Here is a 24,816-nt window from a genome sequence, read left to right on the forward strand (position 1 = left end):
TCAAAGCTTGAAGAAATCCGAGATCGTTTAGTCTGAATCTGCAGACCAATGTGGTATTTCAGGCTGCCATTTATTTTGGGGGGTTATTTTTTGACTTAGATCTTACTCAATGGTCAGAAACACTTATTAAATAAAAGTTATTCAGAGTCATGTTATGACAAACAACAGAATTAGAACAACAGTGTATCTTAAAAACCTGGATCCTTTCCCCAAGGCACTTCAGAAACTTCTGAATGTTGGACATCTGAAATAGGTTTTAATGAATGACAGACTTATGATATGACAAGCATGTAAAGGAAATCTTAGAATTCTTCATTAGCACATAAAATGAATATAGAGTCATGCATGATTTATATTACATGTGTACTGATGTTACAAGCTCTTAGGTATGCAGTGCAGCTTTGCAGATATGTGCATTTATTTTTTTCTAGTGCATCTTCTTTGGAGATGACTCAATATATGTTAGTAATTGCTCTCGGGGATTAAATGGAAGATTTGTCAAGGATTAAACATCTCTTGCTCTGTGGTATAGTCGCTGACGCCCCTCCCTCAACTGGGAGGCATGTTAGTTGCTACCTTCCTCGTAGTTCCGTGGCATCTTGCTATAAGTAGAACAGAGCATGAGCTCTGGAGGCAGACTGTCAGGATATGAATCCCAATTTTAGCTGTGTGTTTTTGTCAAGTTGATGTCTATGTGCCTCAATTTTCCCATCTCTGAAATGGAGATAAAAACCAATGCTTCCTCCATCCATTTGTAGTGAAGAAGTAAATGAATTAATTAATCTATGTAAAGCCCTTAGAAAAGTGTCTGACACACAGCAGGCCCTCAATAAATGCTTGTTAATTTCATTAATGAATAGCCTAGTACTTCCCTCCATACAGTGTAAATTCATTATAAGAACAAATTCAAGAGGAAATTGCAAGATCCTTGGATGGGTTTTCACTGGTTATAAAAAGTCAGTGAGCCAATGGCAAACATTAGAGTTGAACAGTGATACACTCTACAAAAGAACTCTAATTGATGTTCAGGTATATCAGACAAGCCTCATTGTCTCCCTTCAAGAATATGGTGACAATCAGCAAGCTAGAAATATAGGGCACATCATGAAAGTCTAGACTTTCATCTCAAAAGTGCCAGCCAGCCGCTTGCAAAAGTTTGATCTGCAATCACAGAATTTCTTACTTTGTTTTTCATCTTTTCAGTTGTAATGATCTAAAGAGCTTAAAATTTGAAAATAACTAAATTGACTCTCTAGACAGATTGATAACATTTCAAGAGAAAAGTTTTTAAAAATGGTATCTAAAAGAAACACTATATAAAGGGGTTACAGAGCACCAGATTCAAGAAAAATATGATCAAAGACACATTATAAATGAAATAGAAAATGTCCAGGAAACAGCAGCTCACAGTAAGAAGATAATTTAAAAAATCAAATCCAAGTTTCTTTCTTACTCTCAAAGAACTGTATTTTCAACAAAAATGAACCGTTAAAGAAATCTGATCACAAATGTTAATGTCTGTATGGATAGACTCAAGTGTAATCATTATATGTTTTATCCTTTCACATGGTGGTGGGTGTTATAAATAATTGGATTTTCAAGTCAAATTATTTTTATGAATGAACCTCCATAGCATTTTGCCATTTCTGAGCCCTCAGATGAAGGCAAATGAAGTGAATGTGGGACATTAAACAGCTCAATGAACTTAATGAGGCATAACAAAGCTGATCAAAAAAGGGGGGGGGGAATTGAATTAATTCTCCCTGATATTATTTAGTCAATCAACAAACACATTTTTCCCATGAGGATAGAAAAAACTGGTGGCATTTCCGTGGGATTTTCTGACTCTATGTTTGGTTGGTCTGACAAACATCCTGGAGTGGTTACATGTGTCACTTCTGAAGGACAATGTCCTATGTCCAAGTAAGGCTGATCCATGGAGGATATTAGTCATGCTTGAGTTACATTGGTTTACCAAACATGGCATTTTCCATCAGGGAACTGGATGTAGAGCAGTATTAATAAATCCCAGAAAAGAAATGCACTAACCAGACAGGGCAATCTAACTCAAAGATTTATTGAAATGTGAGTGGAACATTCAATTAGTTCAATTTACAAAGTGGCAGTTCCATTTTACTGACACCAAGATAGTCTCGTAGACGAAGTAGTTCCTGAGCCTTACCACTCTGGGAGGTAGAGCTGGACCTGTGACTACCATGACCTCAAAAGGAGAAGACACAGGAACACCTCGAGCACAGGGATGTGTCCCGTCTGTCTCTGCAGCTCCAGTGTCAGCTGACAGAGACCAGCACCAAGAGGGGCTTATTGCTGAAGAGTAGTTGAATAGCTGAATAATTGGCGATCCGGGGAGACGGGGGAAGGGCAGCCTTGGCAGAGGAGGAGAGCTTGCGCAATGGGGGTGGCTTGAAAACACAGTGCTTTTAGTGCGGCTTGCTGGAGGCCAGGCTGTGTGACTAGGGAGCAATGGAGGATAAACTTGACCACCATATTGGATGGGTGGTAGATTTGAGGCTAAGAATGCTAACCTTTATCCTCTAGTGGCCAGAGTCTAGTCAACAGGACACAAAGGGGAGTGACCCAACCAGGTCTTTGCTTTAGAACATGCCTTGGGCAGCTGTGGGGGAGCTTTTAGAGAAGGGGCAGGGAAGGCCTTCCTGAGAAGACAGCTCAGTTGTGGCACGGCTGAGCCGCTGGCTGTTCCCACGGCTGCTGCTCCCATTCCAGACACTTGCTCTGTTTATTTCATTTTCTGAGACTCCTCTTTCTCTCCAATGGAAACACTTCAGTCTTGCTTCAGTGGATTGGAACTTGACACTTCTCAAAGCTGTCCTCGCTCTTTAGGGAAGAGAGTGCCTTAGTCCTTTTAAAGTCTGAAGATGGGGCCTGTGATAAATCAAGACTAAGAGAGCACTTGGAATTTTTACTCACTTGATCACACACACACACACACACACGCGCGCACACACCACACTGAAGAGTCACCCTGCACTTTCCACTCTCAGAGAACATCAGGCTGGACAGGAGGGGACGGCCATGGGCCTTCCTGAACCCTGGTTATCGAGACCCTCAGACTCCCCCAGGGAGCCTGCGGCCCTGAATCCTTGCCCTTCCTGAGGGCAGAGCTATCCCGAGGCTCGGCTGAGGATTCAGTTCATCAGTCATCACAGGCAGTGAGGGAGCAGAGCCGCGGGGAGCGCAGAGGTGCACCAGGCAAAGTTCCGCTTGGAGGGCCAGATGGCTCCTCCCTGGCTGCCCGCCACACCCTGCCTTGCCCACTGGAGCCAGAGGGGCTCTTCTAAACTCGACTTCTTCTTGTCGCTTCCCTTTGCCCTCCTCCCTCCCTCACCTGGCTTCAGACTTTCTTCTCTTGGCTTCTGAGCTTTTCCTAGTTTTCCACTGACCTCATTGGCTGCTTCTTCTCAGCCTCTTTGCAGCCTCATCCTCCCCCACTTCCCCCTCTAGGAACCCAACCTCTAAAGGACTGTGCACCAGGATTCTGTCCCCAGCCCTCTTGGCTTCTCAAGCCTCCTCTCTTTGTCTCCCCAGGTGATACCACCTCGCTCTGTGGCTTTAAATGCCACCTACATGCTGATTCAAGATCTCTCTGCCGAGTTTTGCAATCAGAGATTCTTAATAATCGGCGTGCTCACTTGACATGTCCACTTGGTTGTCCACTAGACATTTCAAACATGACTAATACATTCTTGATTTTTGTCACCCCCCCACCCCCGCCCCACCCTGATTGCAAATCGAATCCTCTTTCCCCAGTCTTTCCCATCTCAGCAAATAGTACGTGCAATCTACCCGGATGCTCAGCCCCAAACCTAAGTGTTATTCTTTTTTAAAAATTGAGATATAATTGGCATACAACATTATTCTAGTTTCAGATGTACAACATAATGATTGAATATTTGCATATATTGTGAAATGATAATTTCACAATCAGTCTAGTTAGCATTCATTACTACACATAGTTACAAATTCTTTTCCTGTGATGAGAACTTTTAAAATTTGCTCTCTCAGCAACTTACAAATATGCAAAACAGTATTATTGATAGTTACCGTATTCTACATTGCATCCCCATGACTTATTTATTTTATAGTGTAAGTTTATACTTTTTAACCCCTGCTTCCTGAACAGACTGAATTAGATCCTGCCAGGGGCCCCTGCACTCCAGTGCCCTCAGCCTAGAACAGCTTCTCTCTAGATCGTCAATGAGCAGCTCACAGTTAGCTATAGCAAGCCTGTGAGTTTCTCACGTAATGCCAGACTGGAAGAGGATGGCTGGGTTTGGGTTCTTTTCCTGGTTCACCACTCGAGAGGCCTGTCTGCCAGGTAAGGGTGCCCCAACAGCAAGAGGCAGAGGGTTACATCACAAAAGGTAAGAGCTAAGGAGGATGGAAGAGCTGATGTTGTCAGAGAAGCAGCAGCCATTGAGGAGAGGACACAGGTGTTTGCCCTTTTCCTCTTCCTCTGTTCTACCCCAGCCTACTGGAGGAGTAGGAACCCGGAGAGAGAGGGAGGATCTTTCAATCAGATAGGAGGGTTTTAAGTTTAAACTGAAGTGCATTGAGATTTGTTCACCAAAAGGAACAGACAGCTATGGAATCAATCTGCCCAACTCCACGGCCGTCACTGTCCCACACCAGTCTGCTGCCCCACCTCTCAGCCTGATCTACTCTAGTCTTGGAAGCTGGTTGATTTCCTTCTCTGGGGAAACGGAAGTCTAAAAACAGAGGGGTTGTTCAGCTGCTGGAAATGGTTGGTGTCTACCACCTATGTACTCTAGACCCCACCCCATCAACAGGGGTTTTAAATGCCCTTCCGCTATCAGATGCCCACAGAATGTGGATCCAGGCCAAGGGGGCACGTAGCCCCACCGCTGTTCTGGGTTAACAAGGTTGGCTGTTGGTCCGCATTCTGTACAGTGCTTCCAAGTGTTTATCAGTCGAGGTGACCAGACATGCTGGGTTTCCCAGGACACAACTGGTGTGTCCCTGCTGCCCTGGCCTCATAGAATTCTGTTTCAGTCAGTCTTAAAAGTGTTCCATTCTGGATGATAAATTAAATGGCCACTCTACAAATATCCATAAAAACTGGTTGAGGGAAGCAACTTCCAGACATCCTTGAGCTGGTGCTTCACAAGGACAGGGGCAGACCTGAGCAGTAGAGCTCAGGCAAAGCCAGAAGGACAGCCAGGCCAGGGCAGGGACCGTCCACTAGGCTCCTTGACTGCGGGCTCTGACCAGCAAGGACAGAGGAAGTGCTGAGGGCTGCTGTTCCAGCTCCTCCAGATAGTCCTGGATAGCTGCCACTTACCCTCAGCTAGTGCATGGCGGGGACAGTAGAGAGTCGTTACTCCAGTGCCAGCTTGGCATCCTCAACCAGTTTTGAACCAGACTCCCGCAGGTGTTAGAGAGAGACCACTACCTTACACACGGACCTGGGTGTTAATGACCGTGGGCCTGCCCGCCCACTGAGCAGGTAGTCACACAAGTGAAGAGCGTGACCTTGATGTTATGACTTACCTCCCAGTTTGTTTGTTTTTTAAATCCATGTCTGGTCTAAAAAAAAAAAAAAAGAAAAGGAAAGAAAGAACACACGTGTAACTCTGCCACCGACTTCTTTACCTCTTTATTTCTTTACCTCTTTTAGCCCTATTTTCCCATGCCTTTGGACTAGCTCCTTTATAAAATCCAGCACTTTGAATAAAGTCTATGAAAAAATGTGTTCCAAATTCTGTCACAATCTTCTGATTCTCGACAACAAATGATTTTCAAGTTTATTCTCTCCCGTTTTACCCTCTGAATATTTCCAAATATGGGGTTCTGTTTCACCCAAAAGGCCCCAGTACCCAGCGCCACTCGGGACTCAGACTTTCTGCATCATCACTTTGACCAGAAGGCAGTGATAGCAATCTCCAAAATGTATTGATTGGAACACTAAATTGCTCATCAGTATCCCATGAGAAAACAAGGGTTCTGTGATCAAAGATGTTTATTGAAATGCAGATTTAAAAACATTAATATGACTCTTTATTACAGGACTTCTTAGAGCTTTTAATGTGCAAACAGGCAACTAAATCCCCAGTGAAAAAGGGAAGAATGTGAGGCATCCCCTTCCTCCTTGATGATTATGCCATTTTAATTTTTGGCAGAAAATCTGGAGGGACGAGTGTTTAAGGCACATACTTTGGGCAACATTGTTCTAGCCTTACTAGGAATACATCCTTACAACGTGTAACTAACACATGTAAAGCGCTAATTATGTTCATCATGTTGCAAGAGTCTTTTCTTTTTTTTTCAGCTTCCATATTTTAATACCTGCTTCCTTTTTTTTAACCACTAAAAAAGTGGACATATGGAACTATTTTATTGTCTTCCTTTACAATTCTATGGGTTATGCTAGATATAGCCTGTGGGTGCTAGTCTTAGTAAATTACATCTACTTGTGAACCAAATACTGTATTATTTTGACTTTGTGCCACTGTTGACCCTTGCTGAGGAAGTTTCAATGTTGCGAGAAATCAAGTATGCCTTGATAAAGGAGCATCTGTTTTTTAAAACACCAGATCTGGTCGAGGCGCCCAGAGAACCTCCTTTAGCACCAAGCAAAGACAAACAAACCCCCCAAATACCAGCACAGAGAAGGAGACCTCTCTTCTTCCCCAGGCTGGAGTCCTGGTCGCGTCCAAGCCATATTGTGGCGGAACTCAGGAGATTCCTGGTGGCCCCGCAGCTCTGCTATGCATAGAATTTCTTACGTGATTTGAAGACAGCAGTATGGGTGTAGTTTCTTGAGTGCCTTATCAGGGTCATGCTTTAGAAAAGCTCAAGGAACACAAGCCAAAAATCACCCAGAGAAGGGTTAAGCATCAGCCCTGGGTTTCAACGTCCTCATAAACAAACAGTCACAGTGCCGGCTGGAGTTGCCAGGGGTGCGAGCACGTGGCACATCTGCTTTGTAATTCATCTGCTTTTTTCCTCTACTGATACATTTAGAAAGAGCTGCTCAAGCCAAGAGGCATAAAATGAAAACACAAAATAAGTCAAAGTCTTTTCTTTCTATCCTGTGATTTTCATTCTGATAAAACATCCATAATTTACTGAGGTGGTGATTTTGATCCGCTTTACATTTGCCAATTTTCACTTTTACTCTTGAACTTGATTATGTGTGTCTGCAGCCTAGAATATCCCAGTAAAAGAGGCCCTTTTGAAGCTAGTGAAAAAAAGCCATATTGGTTTTTCTTAAAGTACTTTCCAAATATTTTTACTATAGAACAAGCAAAGTAAGAGAGAAAAGTTTCCAAAGTGCACCCGTACACAGCTCCCTGAAAGCGCACTGAAAACTGTGCAGAATAATTTTGATTAGGCTGTATGCCCGTGCCAGGCTCCAAACAAGTGGTTATTCTGTTGTGACATCTGCCAAGCAATGCATCCATTGTTCTCTGGAATTTAATTCATTTTAAATTACTCCATCCAAATGATAAAACATGAGATGTGCTACACTCCAGGGGTGAAATACAATGATTGTTTTTAGTGTGACCACAACTGTTAGCTGGGAAGCAATGCAGCCTGTTCTAATTAGGCCCTGATTATTGTCTTCTGGAGGACAGCTAGTTCAAGAAATGTGAGTGAAATCCTGTAAATGGAAGGACTGGCATACGCAGTCTTGCCTACTCTGGCCTGACTGCAGAACTGGCTGAACCACATGCAAATTCTTCCCAAAAAGTAGAGCAAGTGTCTTCAGACGAGAAACGATGTCAAAACTGAAAGACACTTGGGATACTGACTTACTGTAAGAGACAGTTTAACATGTGCACCAACATAGTCAACAAATTATTTCACTGACCCAGGACTACTGTGCAAATGCCCCTAAATCCAAAATCTTATAACTGCCTCTCAAAAAGTATTATAAAAGTTCCTAAGAGTTGTATGTGGTGGAGAACCTTGCCATCTGGAAATACTAATGATTAGGCACTAAACAAAACAAAACAAGATGAATCTCAGGAGAAAACACACACACACACACACACACACACACACACACACACACACACAAGAATTTATCTCTTCTGTATGCCATGTATTTAACATAAACTTTGGAAACAAGTTCAGATGAAATAAAAATCAATGTTCTCAAAAAGTGAAAGATTAACTTAATCACTCAATCTTCCCTATTGCCCCAAACCTCAGCATGTTTTTTTTATTTCTATGCAAAAGTATGCCTTCAGACTGCTCAAATGGTATATGACACACAAACCAGTTTTCAAATAATATAGCCAGTCATCTTGAAATTTAAAGAAATTAGGTAAAAGGTAACACATTTCACACAAACACACACACGCACACACACCCCTCCCAGTGACAAAATCTGGCCTCTCCTAAAGTAAGTACATGAGAAACCATTGTGTGTGGCCAGGAAGGAACCCCGTGTCACCCCTCCCTACAATCCAGGTAGTTTCCTTTAATCCAATAGCAAATCTGGGCATATTTAAGAGGGGTGATTCTAACAGCCACGTTAAAATCCTGTGGAGAACCATTCATGTCTACCCACTGGTGCCCTGAAAAGATGCCAATAATTTTTCGCTCCCACTTCTGCTGCTGTCTCTTCCACATCCTCACGTAGACCCCGGACCCGCTGGCCCCGGGCTGGGCGTCACACTGCTGGTAGAGCAGGTCATAGGTCTCATCTTTGACGTCACAGAAGCGGTACACCAAATTGCCCGGTCGGTCATTGTCATAACCGGAGAAGTGGATTCTGCCCCCTGGCAGCTGCTTGGCGGGAGGGCTCACCCCAATCTTCATGAACTTCCTCTTGTGGGGTTTCTTGAGTTCCAGGAGGGCATAGTCATAATCCATGCCAATGTCATTGGCATTGCCCTTGATCCAACCCTTGGGCACGTGGGTGCGCTTCACCCGGATCCACTGAAATTTCATCTTCTCGGGCATGGCTGAGCTGGAGTTGTTGGCCCCTCGACCGCCATCTTTAAACTTGGGCTTCAGGAAGCCCACCCGAAGTTTCTGGGTTCCTTTCACATAGGTTTTCCCATCGTGTATGCAGTGGGCAGCTGTGAGGACGTGCTTCTCCGCCACCAGGGTGCCGGTGCAGCCTGTGGATAACTTCACCGATGTTGAGAAGGGGTAGTTGAGCAGGAAGTCCTTCCCAAAAATGCTGAACCTGCTGTCGTAGCCATAAATCTGCCGCTTCCTCCGAGACTTCCCCGGAGACTCCCCCTGGCCACTTCTGAGGACGTAGATGCCCACCTGCGTCTCGGTGCGGCTGCCGTTGGCATAGAGGGTCTCATAAGACAGGTACTGCTTGACCTCTTCATACGTGGGTAGTGGGGCTCCCTTGTGACACTGGGGGCCACACGAGGACGACACTTCCAGTTTGGCTTCGGCCCCAAACTCTGGCTCGGCCAAATTGAAGGTGGACTGGGGCAAGACCACAGGGAGGCGGTAAGCAGGCCAGGTGGGTTTCCAGTGGGTGCTGAAGGGGCTCACCGGCCCGACAGCACAGAGGAGGAGGAGGAGGAGGCCCGGAGTCCCCGCCATGCTGAGCACCACCCTGTAGGAACGAAGACAAGCAGGTCAGCAGGGCGAGAGGCTGTGCTCCTGGACCGTGGAAGCAGCCTGGCAGCATGCCTGTCATTGCTCTGAGCCTGTGAACCTGCCTCAGGAATCAGGGTGTGGAGAGGAATCCCAGGGTAATGGTCTCACTGACGCAGTGAGGACTTGACCTTGTTAGTGCCTGTGGCTGGGAGCCCCAAATGAAATTGGGTGTTCATTCCGCTCCATGTTTAAGGTGCCCCTGATGCCAGCCCTCTGCAGGGCCGTGTGTGTACGGTCACTAGTCCCCAGACGAACTGCTCCACCAGCCCGAATTTCCATGTAATTCTGAGCCTTCCCTATGCTTGATTCTACACCTTCATCAGCCCTTCCTCCCTGGTCCCCCTGCCTTTCTTTCTTTCCTTCCTCTCATCCTCATTATACTTGTACTTGGAAAATTTTCAGAGCAACTTGCCCATCTAGAGGGTAGGTTGAAATTACCCAGTTTATTGAGTGACCAAGGCATCAAGGAAGGATGACCCCACAGCGTCACACTTACTGGGATTCTGACTGCTTCTCAGTGGTGAGTGATTCAGGAGAGGTCAGGAAACTTTAGTTTTGCTTTGAATTTAGGACAAGCTTAACTATCATACATTTAGTTTCAGAGTAGATAGGACTTTAACAAAGTATTCCTTCTTCATTTGGATTTTGTTGTATACTACTAGGATCTCTGTTAAAGATCTAAAGCTCTCATGTTGCATCAGGTGTCATATTGTGACTGTTTCTATTGGTTACTTTTTCAGGTCTGTGTGTCTGTGTTTCCAGTTAGTTGAAATGCCTTGAATTTGGGTCTATGCTAGCACTCCACAAAGATTTATTGAATGGATGCTTGTATTAATGAAAGAAAGAATGAATAATAAGTGTGGTTCAAAAAACATACTTTTTGAATGACGCATGCTGAGTGCTAGTGACAGAGATGTATGTGGATGACGTGATAGCTCAGAGAAAGGGCATGAGATCCAGTTGTGGGCAGTAAGGACAGGGGAGGTGTTCCATGGGAAGTGATGCTTGAGATGGGTGCTAAAGCTGAACAGAAATTATATGAGGCAGAGTGAAGGGGACACTTGGAGAGAGGGAACAGCAGTCCGTGCAAGGGCATGGAGACAGGCAATAGTACAAATCATTTCAGGGGTTACATACAGCTCAGCAAGGTGCGTACAGGGGACGTGGTGGAGGCAGCAGCAGGAGGCAGGTTATGCAGGGCTGTGTATACTAAATGAAGGAGTTTGGATTTTTATCCTGAAAGGTACATTTAAAGACCTGGAAAAGTCACCTTACAAGAAAATACAACAACAAAGAAGATTGGAAGTACTTTTATAAATATTGAAGCATCAGTTGGCTCTGACTGGTTCTGAATCTTCTGTTCAGGAGAAGCTGACTTAGCAGGCAGATTAATTCATTCACAGTCAAGGATCCCAAGACAGGACAAGGAGCGGTTAGGTCTTAAGCAGTCAGTGGAACATTGTGGGCATCAGGAAGAAACTGTTTCACTATTCTCACTCTTCCTCTTTGAGAGCACAGACCTGCTGGCAACTTTGGGGTGCCTTTGGCTTTCTTTTACATAAAACTGGAAAATCCCATTGATCTGATCTAGTCCAGCTGAGCACGCCAAGCTGTCCTCCCAATGTCCACACGCTGTGTTTCTCAAGTACGTGCTTGCCCCACCTCCCCTCTGGGATCTTTTCTGCTTGACTCTTACTGATGCCACTTCTGTCGAGTACAGGGCTGGAAAACAAAGAAATGAAGGCTTGGAAAAGCCAGTGCCTTGGGACTTTCTGATTCCTTGAAACTGTTTCTCTCCATTTTTCCAAATAGGAAGAGTCCCTGGGCCCTTTCATGTGGAGGAAATACATCTAATTATCTCTCTAAATCTTTGAAATCACGGCGAGGGGCATGTGTATGTGCACACATGTGTTTCTACATGCAGGTTGAGGGTACTGCCAGGATTAATGGTTCTAAGTGGGTGAGGGAGGGGATGCTAATGCAGGGAGAGTGCTCCTCCCCAAGGGGGGCTTGGGGGTGAGTTAGGTGTGGTGAGGACCACCCTTTAGGAGACTTTGGGGGATGGCTCTGTGTTTGATTATTCCCATCTCCTGGCTGAGGACACAGTCCTTGGACATACCTAGGGCTTGGACAGTCTTTTCTCTGTAAGTTGCTGTCCACAGGCTCCCCCGACACCAGAATTCCTGCCAAGTGTGATATGTAGTAGGAGGAGTCACGTGTCTCCTGCAGGGCTGCACTCCGGACCCCTACGCACCATCCCTCCTCCCTTTGACTAACGTGGAGAACGTGAATGCCTGCTAACATTGAGCAACAGACGCGTTCAGCCAGGTTTTACTACAGCTTATCTTGAGAAAGAAAACATGGAATCCAGAGGTTCAAGCTGCCAAGTATTCCTGTTTTCAAAATACAGCTCTTGGGGGAGAGAGAGGAGATGAGCTAGTATGATCCAGTGTATTATCATAAGCTGTAGATATTTTCAAGGTGCAGGAAGAACAGGACAGTTAACATATACTGGGATTATCATCTAGGACATGCGTCTTCAAAGCCCAAATCTGAAATCTGTGTGTGAACTGGATCCTGGATGTACAGAATGTGAATTATTTGCTGTAGCAGAATTATGCCAGTGGCCTGTGTCTTTCGCTTTATCCATTTATCCAAACATTGGAACTGTCCACTGGCAAGGGTGTCAGGGAAGAGAATGGCAGGAAAGAGTCTGAAACTAGTTCAAACACACTTTAAAAAAATCCATCTAGGAACCCTGCCTTAATGAATACACCCCATCACAGGAAAAACTGATTCTAGTGTCACTTTTCCAAGTACTTTGCCTATATAGTAACCCCCTGTTTAAAAAACACTTTGAAGCTTGCCTCATTTCACAAGAACCACGATGGCATATATAAATAAATATGTATATATATGTATATATTTTTAAACGCCTGCCTTTCTAAAGGAAAAAGAAATGTTTCGGAAACCAGTTCATGAGTTAGTGGGTATGGAGCACGGGAGCAAGTCTTTTCTTGGGTGTGAGCGCTGGGCGGTCAGCGAGGCTCTCTCACCGGCCACAGCCTCATTGCAGCCTCGCAACACAGAGGATCGAACTTGTTCTTCAGCAAAATGATGACAACTATGCCAAGGACCTTTGGGACTACTTACAAATCATAGAATGCTGTTAGAGGATGCTAAAGAGGTTATTGCAGAATATGACAAGAATATTAATATTCTAGATTGATATTAAGGAATATTACTCATCCAGAGTCTTTACAACTTAAATTTGGGTCATTTAGCCAGTTTAGGAGAAGTCAGCCATCTATATGTAAAACTGCTAAACCAACAGGGCAGGGTAAAGCTCTTAGAAATAAACTTTTCAGATACCTCAAAAATGTTAATTCTATTAGTTTGAAACATTGCTTACAAGTTCCCTATATTATTACTTCAATTCTATTCATTAACTTGTGTGGTAGGACCTTATTCTGAGAACGTTTCATATCTTGATTAAAGTTTCTATGTTATTCTTAAAGCCACAAAATTGTATTAAAAAATACAAACTTTCATTCAGATTTAGAAATTAATGCAGGTCAATTTACTCCAAATTGATTTGGTTTTTAAATACCTGATCAGAAACTGGAAGATAAAGGTATGTGTTCTCAGGTCCCAACTGGGTTTAAACTGACAATTGTATTAAAGTTACAAGCTTCCTAAGTTGTTCACTCCGTTACCAAATGTGTGTTGAGGATGGTCTAGAAATTGTTACAGTGACCCAAACCAGATGATCTCTTTAGTCTTTTAGCTCCGGTATTTCCAGATCCAGGATTCTCTCATTTTATAATTTTCCAGCGTCACAAAAGTCCAGGTCAGGCACCATGTTGTTTACAGATAGCATTTGCAGTCATTTACTGCTCAGGAGTTTTACTCACGGAATTATGGCGGGTGGAGGCGCGGGGAGAGGGGAAGGAAAAGGAAAATTTATCATGCTAGTCTCTTGCTTGTCTGGGTGACAAGATTTCCCTGATCAGTTTGCAAAGGAAACAAAGGCCTCCAGCAGAGGGCGGCTTTCAAGAATGGAGTGAAGGATGGCGAGGTGTGAATGCTCTTAGGAAAGTGTACAGAGAGGTGGTGGCTGGGGGACACACCCTACCACCCAATCAGGGCCTTTCCTGAGGCATTCACACCTTGCCCTGACTCCTTCCCCATTAATAAAACACCAATGATAACTGTGATGCTTTAAAATTAGTTTGGTAGCTCTGCAATAATTTCCCAATTCACCTGATAGTAGAATAATTCCCCAGGAGACAATTAGTGTTTCCATTTTTATAAACTTTAGGCCAGCCATTACTATGCCCATTTCAGTTTATTTAAACATAAACACTCTAGGATGTAAACAGATGTAATAAAAACATTCATTATCTCACTACTGGAAAGGTAACTAATGAGTTACATAATTTTCAATTCTCTCTTGCCTTTACAAATCAATCACTTCATCCTTACAGAACTATCTGGAACTCACATCTTAAAAAAGGCATGAAGATTTCCAAAACTTATCCTTGTATCTAAATCTAGATGAAGAAAGTTCAAGTCCACAACATTTCATTTCTAGGAATAAGCCTTTACTGGATAAGAAGTCCTTAGATACATAAATAGCTTTTAAAGTTTCCAACTAAGTATTTTCATGCATCACTTCACCTAAATGACAAAGCAGAATGGAAAATGAAGGTAAGCAAATATTTCTTCACCATACTTAGTAATATGGAAACAGTATTCCCTTTCCAGTTCTGTGTATCTGACTCACAAGACAGTTACACATTCCATGTTCCATCATTCAACATTAGCCATTGTCCTGCTATCCAGCATCTAAAAATATTTATACCTTATGAAGATGCTGCCACTTCATAAGCCCACTAATAACCTTACTGTAGAGGGACACTGCACATTATCAATCATGCAAACAACAATCACTACTTGGACTCATAGACACAGAAGACAAACTTATGGTTACCAAAGGAGAGAGTGGTGGGGAGGGATAAATTAGGAGCTTGGGATTAATATATATATAATAGATGACCAACAAGGGCCTACTGTATAGCACAAGGAACTATATTCAATATCTTGTAATAACCTATGATGGAAAAGAATCTGAGAAAGAAAGAATAGATTTATATCTATATTCATGCATAACTGAATCACTTTGCTGTGTACTTGAAACACTGTAAATCAACTATACTTCAAAAAAAATTTAAAAACAACAACAACAACAACAAAATCACTGCTCGGAGACTGGGCGCCTAGATGGCTCTCTCCCAGTTCTGCACCTTGAAAGCTGCAACAACACAGGCCTCCTCAAGAGGGCAAGCGTTTGGGAGACTGATTTAACTCCTATAGTAAACAAGTGCTGGTGGGGAAAATCTAATCCTCAGAACGTAAATTCTCTGTTGTACAATGTCTGAATTCCTGTGACCACTATAAATAATAGTGACAGGAAGAAACAGCAGGAAAGCTTGTGAGCATAAAAGTTTTGGACACCATTTGGAAGGATGGCAAAGGGTTTTTCCATGGAATCTGTGGCGAGGGATATTGAACAGTGGAACCATGCTAATTCCTAAAGCAAATAGCTAAAAATGAACAAAGCTCTGGGAATACTCTGCAGCCAAGCTTGCTCTCGTTTTCCTGAGGCACAGAACCTGTTAAAGAGAAGCAAACCTAATCACATAATGGTGTAAGAATTGCAGTCTTGTACAGGAAAGAAATGCAGGATATTTACAAGTCCAGCTACCCTAAACATAATCTTGTGGTCAAAGCTTAACTTCTTCTCCATCAGATTTTAGGCAAAATGAACTACCCTAGTGAGCCTGGAACAAACCTGGCAGCAGAACAAGAACAGAACATAAAACTGTCAAAGGTGAGACCATGAGAAACGAATTCCCTGGAGTCAGAGGGAGTGATGCATGAATAATGGCTGGTGGATTAAATCCTAAGGGAATGATGAGAAAAGATGTGCAGGAGAACCTGAGACTCTTAAACACTGCAGACAGGGGCCAGTAATGTTCTCAGACCCACTGATGGGCACTTTGGCACTTATGCTACAGACAGAAAAATGCACCTACATTCACCATCTACCTGAATAAGTTGTCACTGTTACAAAAATGAGATTCCCTAATAGTTACCTGGGAAAAATGCTTCCTTTCCAGTTCAGGCACAGGAAAGCACAAGTTATCTTTTGACTTTATTTAAGTGGGAAAAATACAAGTGAAACAACTTATTCAAATGCAGATGGTGTGCATACAATCACAACCACTTTCACAAGTATACACAGCAAATTTTGTGGCAGTTCCTAAGTTCCTTTTCCCCACTCCACCTCCAATCCACTCCTAACAGACTTCTTGAGAGACGCAGTTATAAGGTCTATTTTAAATGCTCTTATGCACAAGTATGATTCTGAAACAAGTGCAAATAAATAGACTGATATTAATTTGGCATTCAGCTTTTGTCCACAGCTGACTTCAAACTATAAATTCAACTCCTTACCACAGGGCTTCGTGAAAACGATTCTGGCACTGCCCTATCTGCTCTTAAGGAGTGCACAGGGACCCCTCAAGTTCAGTTTCAGGAGTTGAGAAGGCTGCCCTATGCCAACACAGATGCCAAACAACCAGGAGGTTTCCACCAGCCAGCGGCTGTTTCTTAAGTCTCATGGGTGTTGCCCAAAGGGCAATAAAACAAACAAGACTCTTATCAGCTGCTTTCCCCTGAGATATTCGAAAGCAAACCTCACTTGTATTCTGGAAGGGAGCGATAGTTTTCCTTCATCTTCTCCCTCATCTTTTAAAACATTTTTGAAACTTTTTTCAAACTTTCATTTAAAAGTTAACTTGGGACGAATGTCCACAGGTTGAAGAAGAAATATTTGCTTCCAACAACTGTCGATAATTCAGGGACAGTAGTTTCTAGGGAAGCTCACGGTTATCAAAGCTACAGAGAAGAGACTTTCCCAACCTGTTTGCTGCACTTTCCTTGCTTGCTAAGTAGTGTTCACAATCACGTGCCCAGGGTTAAAAAAAAGTAACGTTCCGATCTTTTGGAACACATACATGAAAAAGAAAAAAGATGGGGTGTGTGTGTGCGTCTGCGTGGGTGTAGGAGGTTCGGGTGTTGTCAGCCGGAGGAGAGCGTGCCCAGAGCGGGCTCTTTTACTACTCCCACCCAGCATCAGAGATGGCAGCTGCAAAACCTTCTTTTCCCACCCGCTCCATGAGTGACACTGCATGAATCCAAATGCCCCGCAGCCCGAGTCTCGGCGGAGCTCCCCCAGGCCGCCGGTACCAGCCCTCGCCCTCGAGGGCGGCCGGGGCGCGGTCTCCCTCGGGCCCGGCGCGCACCGGCCCTTTGTCCCGCTGTCCCCGCCGGGACGGTGTCCCCCACGCCCGCGCCCGCACTCACCCGCGCGGAGCCACCCGCCGGGGCCCCGGCTCGCCGCGCCGCTCAGACAGGTGTGGGCGCCGGGTGGGCGCGCGCAGCTCCCATGCCGGCCCCGCGGCGCGACCGAGTGCGAGCTGGCGAGCGGGCGGGCAGCGGCGGCAGAGGGCGGGTCCGCCCCCCGCGCCTCCCGCGCCCGCCCCCCCGCACGCGGCCCGCGCCCGCGCCCCTCCCCGCCGGCCCGAGCCGGCGCGCTTCCGAGAGGACCTGCGGCCGTGCGGCCCCGCGCAGGTGGCCCCGGCGGCGCTCGGGGAAGGGCCAGCCGGGCCCGCGACCCGCGCACCCCGTCCTGAGCGAGCCCGGGGCCTTTGCTGCCTGCAGTCGGCCGCCTGCTCGCAAAGACCAGGGGCCCCCAAAGTCGGCAGCCTAGGACTCGGGCCGCGGGCCTGGTGCATGGGGAGCCCCTCCGCAAATTTGAAGAGTTGGCGAAAAACCCGTGCGCTCCCCACCCCTCACGCACTGTGAGAGTTTTCAGTTTTGAGGTGCTGACCGCGTTGCTTGCCGCCTCACCCACGGTCTCGGGTGCCTCCGAGGAGCGGAAAGCTGCCTTCCGGTGGCAGGACCACCAGTGCTTCGCACACCCTCCACCACCACCCAGTGCGGTGCGTGGGGCCCGGAGCAAGCAGGGGCTTGGCGGCTTCCAGTGGCCGTCTGGCCGGGGAGCCCACCAGCCTCCGCTCTTTATCAGGGCACCAGCTGGTGGAGCCAGCTCGTCGCCCGGGGGCCTGCTTCCCTGAGTCACTGCCAGGGACCCACAGTTCAGGTGAAGAAGGTACAGATTACCCGGCTTTCACAGGTAAGGCACGGGAAGAGGTTTTCCGGTGCTTAATGACCTGCCTCAGTGCACTGAGGCTGCATTTTTTCCGTCAAGCCCTTTAGCCTGCCTTTCTGCCACCAAAGCCTGCTCTCAAAAAGAGAAGGCCTCGCAGGTTTATTCACACCACCGTGCTTGTGAGAGACCCAAGGTGCTTGTGTTCGGAGTTTTAAATAGGAAAGCCCCAACCCTTATTACTGTGAGGTGATTCTCAAATGTGAGGGCACATCTTAAGGGCAGAATTTTCTTACACCTCCCCACTCTTGGCTTATTTTCTTTTAAAATGTTGCATTACCCTATATAAACATAAAACCAGATATAAACTTATGTTACAGCTTTTTAACAACTCTGGAATAAAACCAAAACAAATTTGTAAATTAAATATAAAATTCCCCTCCCAGAACTATAACATTTAAATTACTAATGTTTACTCAACTACTGCTAGGTCACGGGGTAGTGGCTGCCCAGATGTGGGGACATTTGAGCTCTGTATGGCTCTACTACTCTTAACGGTGTGGGAGGTGCCCTGTATTGACTCAGTTTTCTCACCTCATTCCTCCCTCACTTACAGTTACCACACCTCCTCTGTTCACACCCTGTGTCATTGTAATAGCTGGCTTTCACTTCACTCTGATACATCATTTAGAGATTAACTTTGTCCTGTTCTGTTCTCATCAGCATAATGAGTAAAGTGGTCACTCTTGGTGCCAGGGCATAGCTCACACAGGCACTGAAATCACAGGCAGTACTTGGTATCAGATGGTTATCCCAATGATCTAGAGTGTGTTTCTATTCATTTTTAATCATAAATAGGAAAAAGTTAAATTATGGAACTCCAAGTGTTTGTAGCTGTCCATTGGAAAAACACTATTAAAAGTCAAACACCTCACTTGATAGAGGAGCCAGGGATGGTATTAGAAGGAGGGGAAGAAGGGAGAAACATACCAAAGCACCTGTTACATGCAAAGCATTGTGCTAGCACCAAATTAAAGAGATGGCCACAGGAAGACAGTCCAGTAAAAAAGTTCAGAGTACACTGGTGACCTTCAGCTGTGTGAGTTCTATTCCAGGCTCTGCCTTGTTAGCTGTGAAGCTTTTGACTTAACATTTCTATGCTTCAGTTTCATCCTCTGTAAAATGGCGACTCCCTCATAGCATTGTTTGAGGACTTGAATGAATTAGTACACATAAAATGCTTGGCACACGGCTTGACACACAGTGAGCCCTTAACAAATATTAGCCAATTTTTATATCTGTTATGCAGAGAGCTTGTGCCTTCGCTCTGCTTTGGAGCACCGTCCCTCAGGACCAACTCCACCCTTGACATTCATTGCTTATCTGTCCTGGCAGTTTTTGAAATCACATTGTCACCAATTTGGGGAGGTAGAATCTTGGAGAACAAGGTAGTTTTATTCCCATCATTCGAAAGAGGAACTGAAGCACAGAAGGATCCCAGAGTGTATTCCCCTCCTGTCTGCCATCCCACAGCCAGCCTCAGGCATAATGCCCCTACCTGGACAGGAGCTCTGTGTACAGGTGACCTGCGGAACTCAGGGCTGGAACAAGTTCCACTGCTTCTCTTGTTTCCTGGAGCTGTCAAAAGTGAAATGAGAGGATGTTGCCCGGCTATAAGGTTGTCACTGCAGTTGCCATAAGGACAAGGGCAATGACAGATCTGTAGGGTCCTTTCACCTCCAAGAGAGATGCCCTGTATAGCAGGTGTCCTTGGGCTGAGCCTAGATACCAGCTTTTTTTTTTTGTATTTGCCCCACAAAATTTTGTTTGAAAAACAAAACAAAACAAAAAACCCAAAACCCTCCCTGCTTAAGAACTCAGTTCAACTTCCTAATCGTAATTCTCAAATGCTTGTCACATATGTGGCAGTTGAGTTGTTAAACATGCATTCAGGACAAGGCCCATGCATTTGTAAGTGCCCACTCTGTATAAGGTGACTGTACAGGGGTAGTGAGGGGGAGAGAGAGAGCAAAGATCTCTCACCTCAAGGAATTTGTGCTTTGGGTATAAATGAAGCAACATCAAATACAGGAGAAAGTGAGGTGGAGGCTGATTAGGCTGCAGCCAGAGAGCATGGAAGAGGGAATCATTTATTCCCACTCTGGCAGGTGCTGAAGTCTTCTGTGAGGTGTACATTAGAGCTGAAACTCAGAGAATGGAGGTCTGAGCAAAGCTTTTACAAACATTATCTCATTGGGTTCCTCCACTGTATAAACGAGACAAATCAACGGGTGAATGAAGGGGGCAGAACTAGGTCCGGATCATAATCATTATTGCTATGTTTACTGAATGCATACTATGGACCAGGTAGTGTGGAATGTACTTTATTACAGGTAGTCTTCAAGACAAACCCCGAAATAGGGACTATGATGATCTCTATTTTGCAGACAAGGAGACTGAAGTTCATAGTGGTCAGAGGGGATACCCAGAGCTGTACCACCCAGTAACACGGCTGTGACTTCTGCCTCGTTTGTCCCACGCTTTCAGAAAGCTCCACTGTGTTATGTTGCTTCCCAGACCTAGGTTTTCTTGTGCTTCCAATAAGGAGGTTGAATTAGTGGCTCCTGTTGCTCCAGCTCAAAACGTCCTTTTGATTCTATCTTGCTTTTGTTCCAGTTATGCAATTGCTTAGTAATGGCCTGTTAAATGGCCTCAGAGCAGGAGACAAGATGGGCCTGAAAAGATAATTGGAAACCTAGGGTGTCAGGGAGACCCAATGCCAACTCTAAATTGCTCAAATTTGGTGCTTTTTTTTTTTAATTGAAGTGTAGTTGATTTATAATGTGGCCGAGATCCACATGCAGCTTCAACAATTTGTCAGTTTGAAAGTTATCAGTGAGGATTATGTATAAGGAGACAAATTTACCTAGTTAAAAATCATTTCCATCTGGTTTCTTATTTCTGTGGTGATAGTTTGGATCTAGTAGTCTACTCAGTAAGTGGGGTTTCTAGCTCCGTGTAGTGAGTGAAAGACAAGTGGAGTGAGAGACAACACAGAGGGCTGGCAGGGAGGCATTCCAAACCTGTCTGGGTGACTTTGGGTAAATGGCCTCACTTAGCCTTGGTTTCTCATCTGTAAAAGGAGAGCCGAGATGACCTGCTCTTACAGTCTTTGAGTCGATGACATTGTAATCCTTCTCAGGGGATGATCCACCTGTATTTTTATCTTTGGGCACCCCTAGCGTGTGGTCCTGTAGCGTGGTACAGGGTAGCAAAAAATGTGGAGCTCTGGAGTCACACTGGCTTGGAGTCAATTTAGAATTCATTTAGTTGCTGGGTAACTGTGGGCAACTCACGCAACTTTCTGCACATTTTTCTGCACAATGGGGCTAATTTAGGGCTGCTGTAAGGACTCAGTGAGATAATCAGTGCAAAGCACCCAGCACAGGGCTAGGTCAAAATAAAATTTTAAACTGGCATTACCTATTATTATTACTACTGTAAATGCTTAATAAATGTGTTAAAATTTGTTGAATGAGTGACTGAATGGATCAGTCAGGTTGTTATAGTATCAATGCTAAAAAGTTTAATCCAGGCTTTCCAAGAATAAATTGTCTCAGGACTTCTGTTTAACCCCTAAGTCTTTTTGTCATGGGTTTGGTTTGTAGGCAATAAAGTTTCTTAGTACAGTCTTCCCTTGGTATCCATGGGGGATTGGTTCCAGGCCCCCTGCAGACACCAAAGTCCATAGATGCTCTAGTTCCTTTATAAAATGGCATAGTATTTGTGTATGGCCTATGAGCATCCTCCATGTACTTTAAGTCATCTCTAGATTACTTACAATACCTAGTACAATCTAAATGCTATGTAAATAGTGCTGGTGTGGCAAATTCAAGTTTTGCTCTTTGGAACTTGATGGATTTTTTTTTCCCAAATATATTTGGATCCATGGGTAGTTGAATCTTTGGAATCCATGGATATGGAAGGTCAGCTGTACTGAATTGATTCAAATGGGAGGCAGGGTTGTTGCTTTTTGTCTTTTCTTCTGGTCTCCCCTATGGCACCGTCAGTTCATTTATTCAGCAAACATCTACTGAACACTAATATTGTCAGGTCTGTATATTTGTCAGTGTTTTAAGGGCAGAACTAGATTTTTTTCTCTTATCATGGTGGGGATTTAAAATCTTCCGTGGTAGGGGAGGGGAACAGCTCAGTGGTAGAGTGCCTGCCTAGCATGCACAAGGTCCTGGATTCAATCCCCAGTACCTGCATTTAAATAATAAATGAATAAGTAAACCTAATTACCTCCTTCCCTTAAAAAAAGAAGGCATTCTTACTAATGCACATAAAATAGATGAACAACAAGTTCATACTGTATAGCACAAGGAACTATATTCGATACCTTATAGTAACCTATAATGAAAAAGAATATTAAAAAACAATATATGTATGTTCCTATATGACTGAAACATTATGCTGAAACACCAGAAATTGACACAACATTGTAAACTAACTATACTTAAATAAAAATAAATTTTAAAAATCTTCCATGGTAAAAAAATAGAACTACAACAAACTCCCATAATTTAAAAAAAGCTAACAAGAAGAGCCACTAAACAATAATTGTTACAGCACTCAGTAAAACAAAACAAATATATTTGTGTTGCACTTAAAACTTTTAAAAAAAAATGCCTGTTTTTGTTGCGTATAGATTACTCATTCTAAGTATTTGGAAGTATAAGTAGTCAGTACACTCTGAATGTAAATATGTGAAGGTATAATATATAAAACCTTAAAATATAAAGTAGCTGTACAGTGAAATTGTCTCATATGGTAGCCTAAAAAGAAAAAAAAAAGCTACACAGCAAAGAAAAGCTTTACTCTAATCCTACTTTAAAGAATATAGCAATCTGAAATTATTGGAAAGAAAAACAGGCTTTGGCACTAGCAATTTCCTGTGTACTGTGGGCACAATTCTAAACTGAAAAATTAGAAACATTTTGAAATAATGTGTTTCTCATTTTCTCTGGTCAAATTCAGAGAGTCTCCAGAGGTGGGCACTGGGCTTCTCTGATGTACTCCAACTTACATGCTGGATCTCATGATAAAGAACAAAAGAGAAGAAAAAATTTTTTTTTTCTTCCTGTATCTCAAGGAGAAGCAGCAGGGCTGATGGCCTTGAAATAGACTTTAATAATCTTTTGATCGGATCTTTACATTTATGTCATAAAAATGTCTCCCAAATTTCCATAACTTTAAAAGACACTTTTGGAAAATCCTTTTGTGTTTAATTTATGTTTATATTTATCCGTAAATATTGGATTTTTCTCTTTTCTGTTTTATAATGAGAAAGCTTTTATGTGGTTAAATATGGGGTCTGGATATTCAGATTCAGTGTCTTTTGTGAGGTTTCTCCTTTTTCCTGGCAAATTCTACTCATCCTTTAAGCTCAAATATCAACTCTTTTCTGAAGGCTCCCAAACCCTTCATTACTAGATATGTAAGTTCATCCTCTGTGTTTTCAGAGAATTGTATTGAAATTATATTTTACGTTGTAACTGTATGTTTACATGTTCAACCTCAAGCAGTCCTGAGAGCTTGATGAGCGGGAACCCAGCCTTGTTCTTCTATTCTTTATGGTTTTCCTCTATAGTCTAGCAGAGCCTGGCTCAGAGTAAAGGCTCAATTAATTTGTACTTAATAAACGATTAAATGAATGAATAAATAGGATTCTAATTAGCTTAAAATATCAGGTCTGAGATAATTTGGTATGCTGCATAGCCACTAGGAGCAGGGCACACTGTGTGTGAAATTTTACCACTGGGTCTCCAGTATTTTCCAGGATATACATCCGGATTTCTGTTTGGTGCCTGTTCATCACTTTTCTTACGGGTCACTCAGGGTAACATTCAGTTTCCACTTGGTGTGCTAGTTACATTTCAGTACTCATGCCATTGCTCCATGATGTTCTAGGTATCATTTGTCCAAGACTTGTGACATCCTTACTGACTTTGTGCAGAAACCCTTTGGAATGTGTTCTCAGTCACTGCCAGGGACTCCCACAGGATTGTAGAGTTTGCTTCTCAAACTCCATTTCCTCCCACACTCTGGAAGATGTTAATAGACTGTCCATGAAAAAAAGGTTGTCAGATATGCATATTAGCATTTCAAATGCTCTTAGAAGTCCTGAGCAAAGAAACCTGCATAAATTTATTTATCTCAAAGTCACCCAGTCTTTTTTGACCGAAGACTCTTTTTTTTTCAATTTGGTAGTACCATGTCATGGAAGAGTGGAGTTCTATAGAACACAGTTTAAGAAAAAACCATCCATAAGCTTTCTTCACTTCTAGGACTAAACCACTTCTGTTCCTGACATGTAGTTTGTGATTTTTTGCCTCTTTGCCTTTGATTGTATTTGAAATTCTTTCCTTTGTATCCACTTATCTCAATTCTACTTTTTTTAAATTGAAGTGTAGTTAGTTTACAATACTGTTAGTTTTAGGTGTATAGCATAGTGGTTCACTATTTTTGCAGATGATACTCCATTATAGGTTATTACTAGATAATGGGTATGAATAATTCCACGCTATATAGTATGTTCTTGTTGCTTATCTGCTTTATACATAGTAGTTTGTACCTGTTGATCCCATATCTCTAATTTGTCCCTGACCCTTCCCTCTCCTCTTTGGTAACCACTAATTTGTTTTCTATATCTATGTCTATGCATTTTAAAAAGACCTGACACTATGTCACATCCTCTACAAAGTAGCTTTTTTATTGGCCTGATTTCCTGTAATACTTTCTACAACTTTCTCATGTCTCTTGTGATTTAATTTCTTTTATTACCAATTTACCTTTCCTCTCCCCCTGCTACTAGTACCATGGGTTTGGATCTCCTGTCTGCATCTCTTTTGCTGACTGTATCCATTGGACTCTTGACAGGA

General features: G+C 43.6%; 1 protein-coding gene across 1 annotated transcript; it reads right to left on the minus strand.

The window, feature by feature from the left end:
- Positions 1-5,636: 5,636 nt before the first annotated feature.
- PRSS23 (serine protease 23) lies at positions 5,637-17,218 on the minus strand. Its single transcript, XM_072969041.1, has 2 exons — positions 17,068-17,218; positions 5,637-9,592 (listed from the first exon to the last, which is right to left on the minus strand). The coding sequence occupies exon 2, from the start codon at positions 9,577-9,579 to the stop codon at positions 8,458-8,460; it is 1,122 nt and encodes a 373-aa protein (XP_072825142.1). The 5' UTR covers positions 9,580-9,592; positions 17,068-17,218; the 3' UTR covers positions 5,637-8,457.
- Between the last annotated feature and the right edge of the window lie 7,598 nt (positions 17,219-24,816).

The sequence above is a fragment of the Vicugna pacos genome, chromosome 10 (assembly GCF_048564905.1).
Source record: "Vicugna pacos chromosome 10, VicPac4, whole genome shotgun sequence".
In the NCBI taxonomy this organism is placed as follows: Eukaryota; Metazoa; Chordata; class Mammalia; order Artiodactyla; family Camelidae; genus Vicugna; species Vicugna pacos.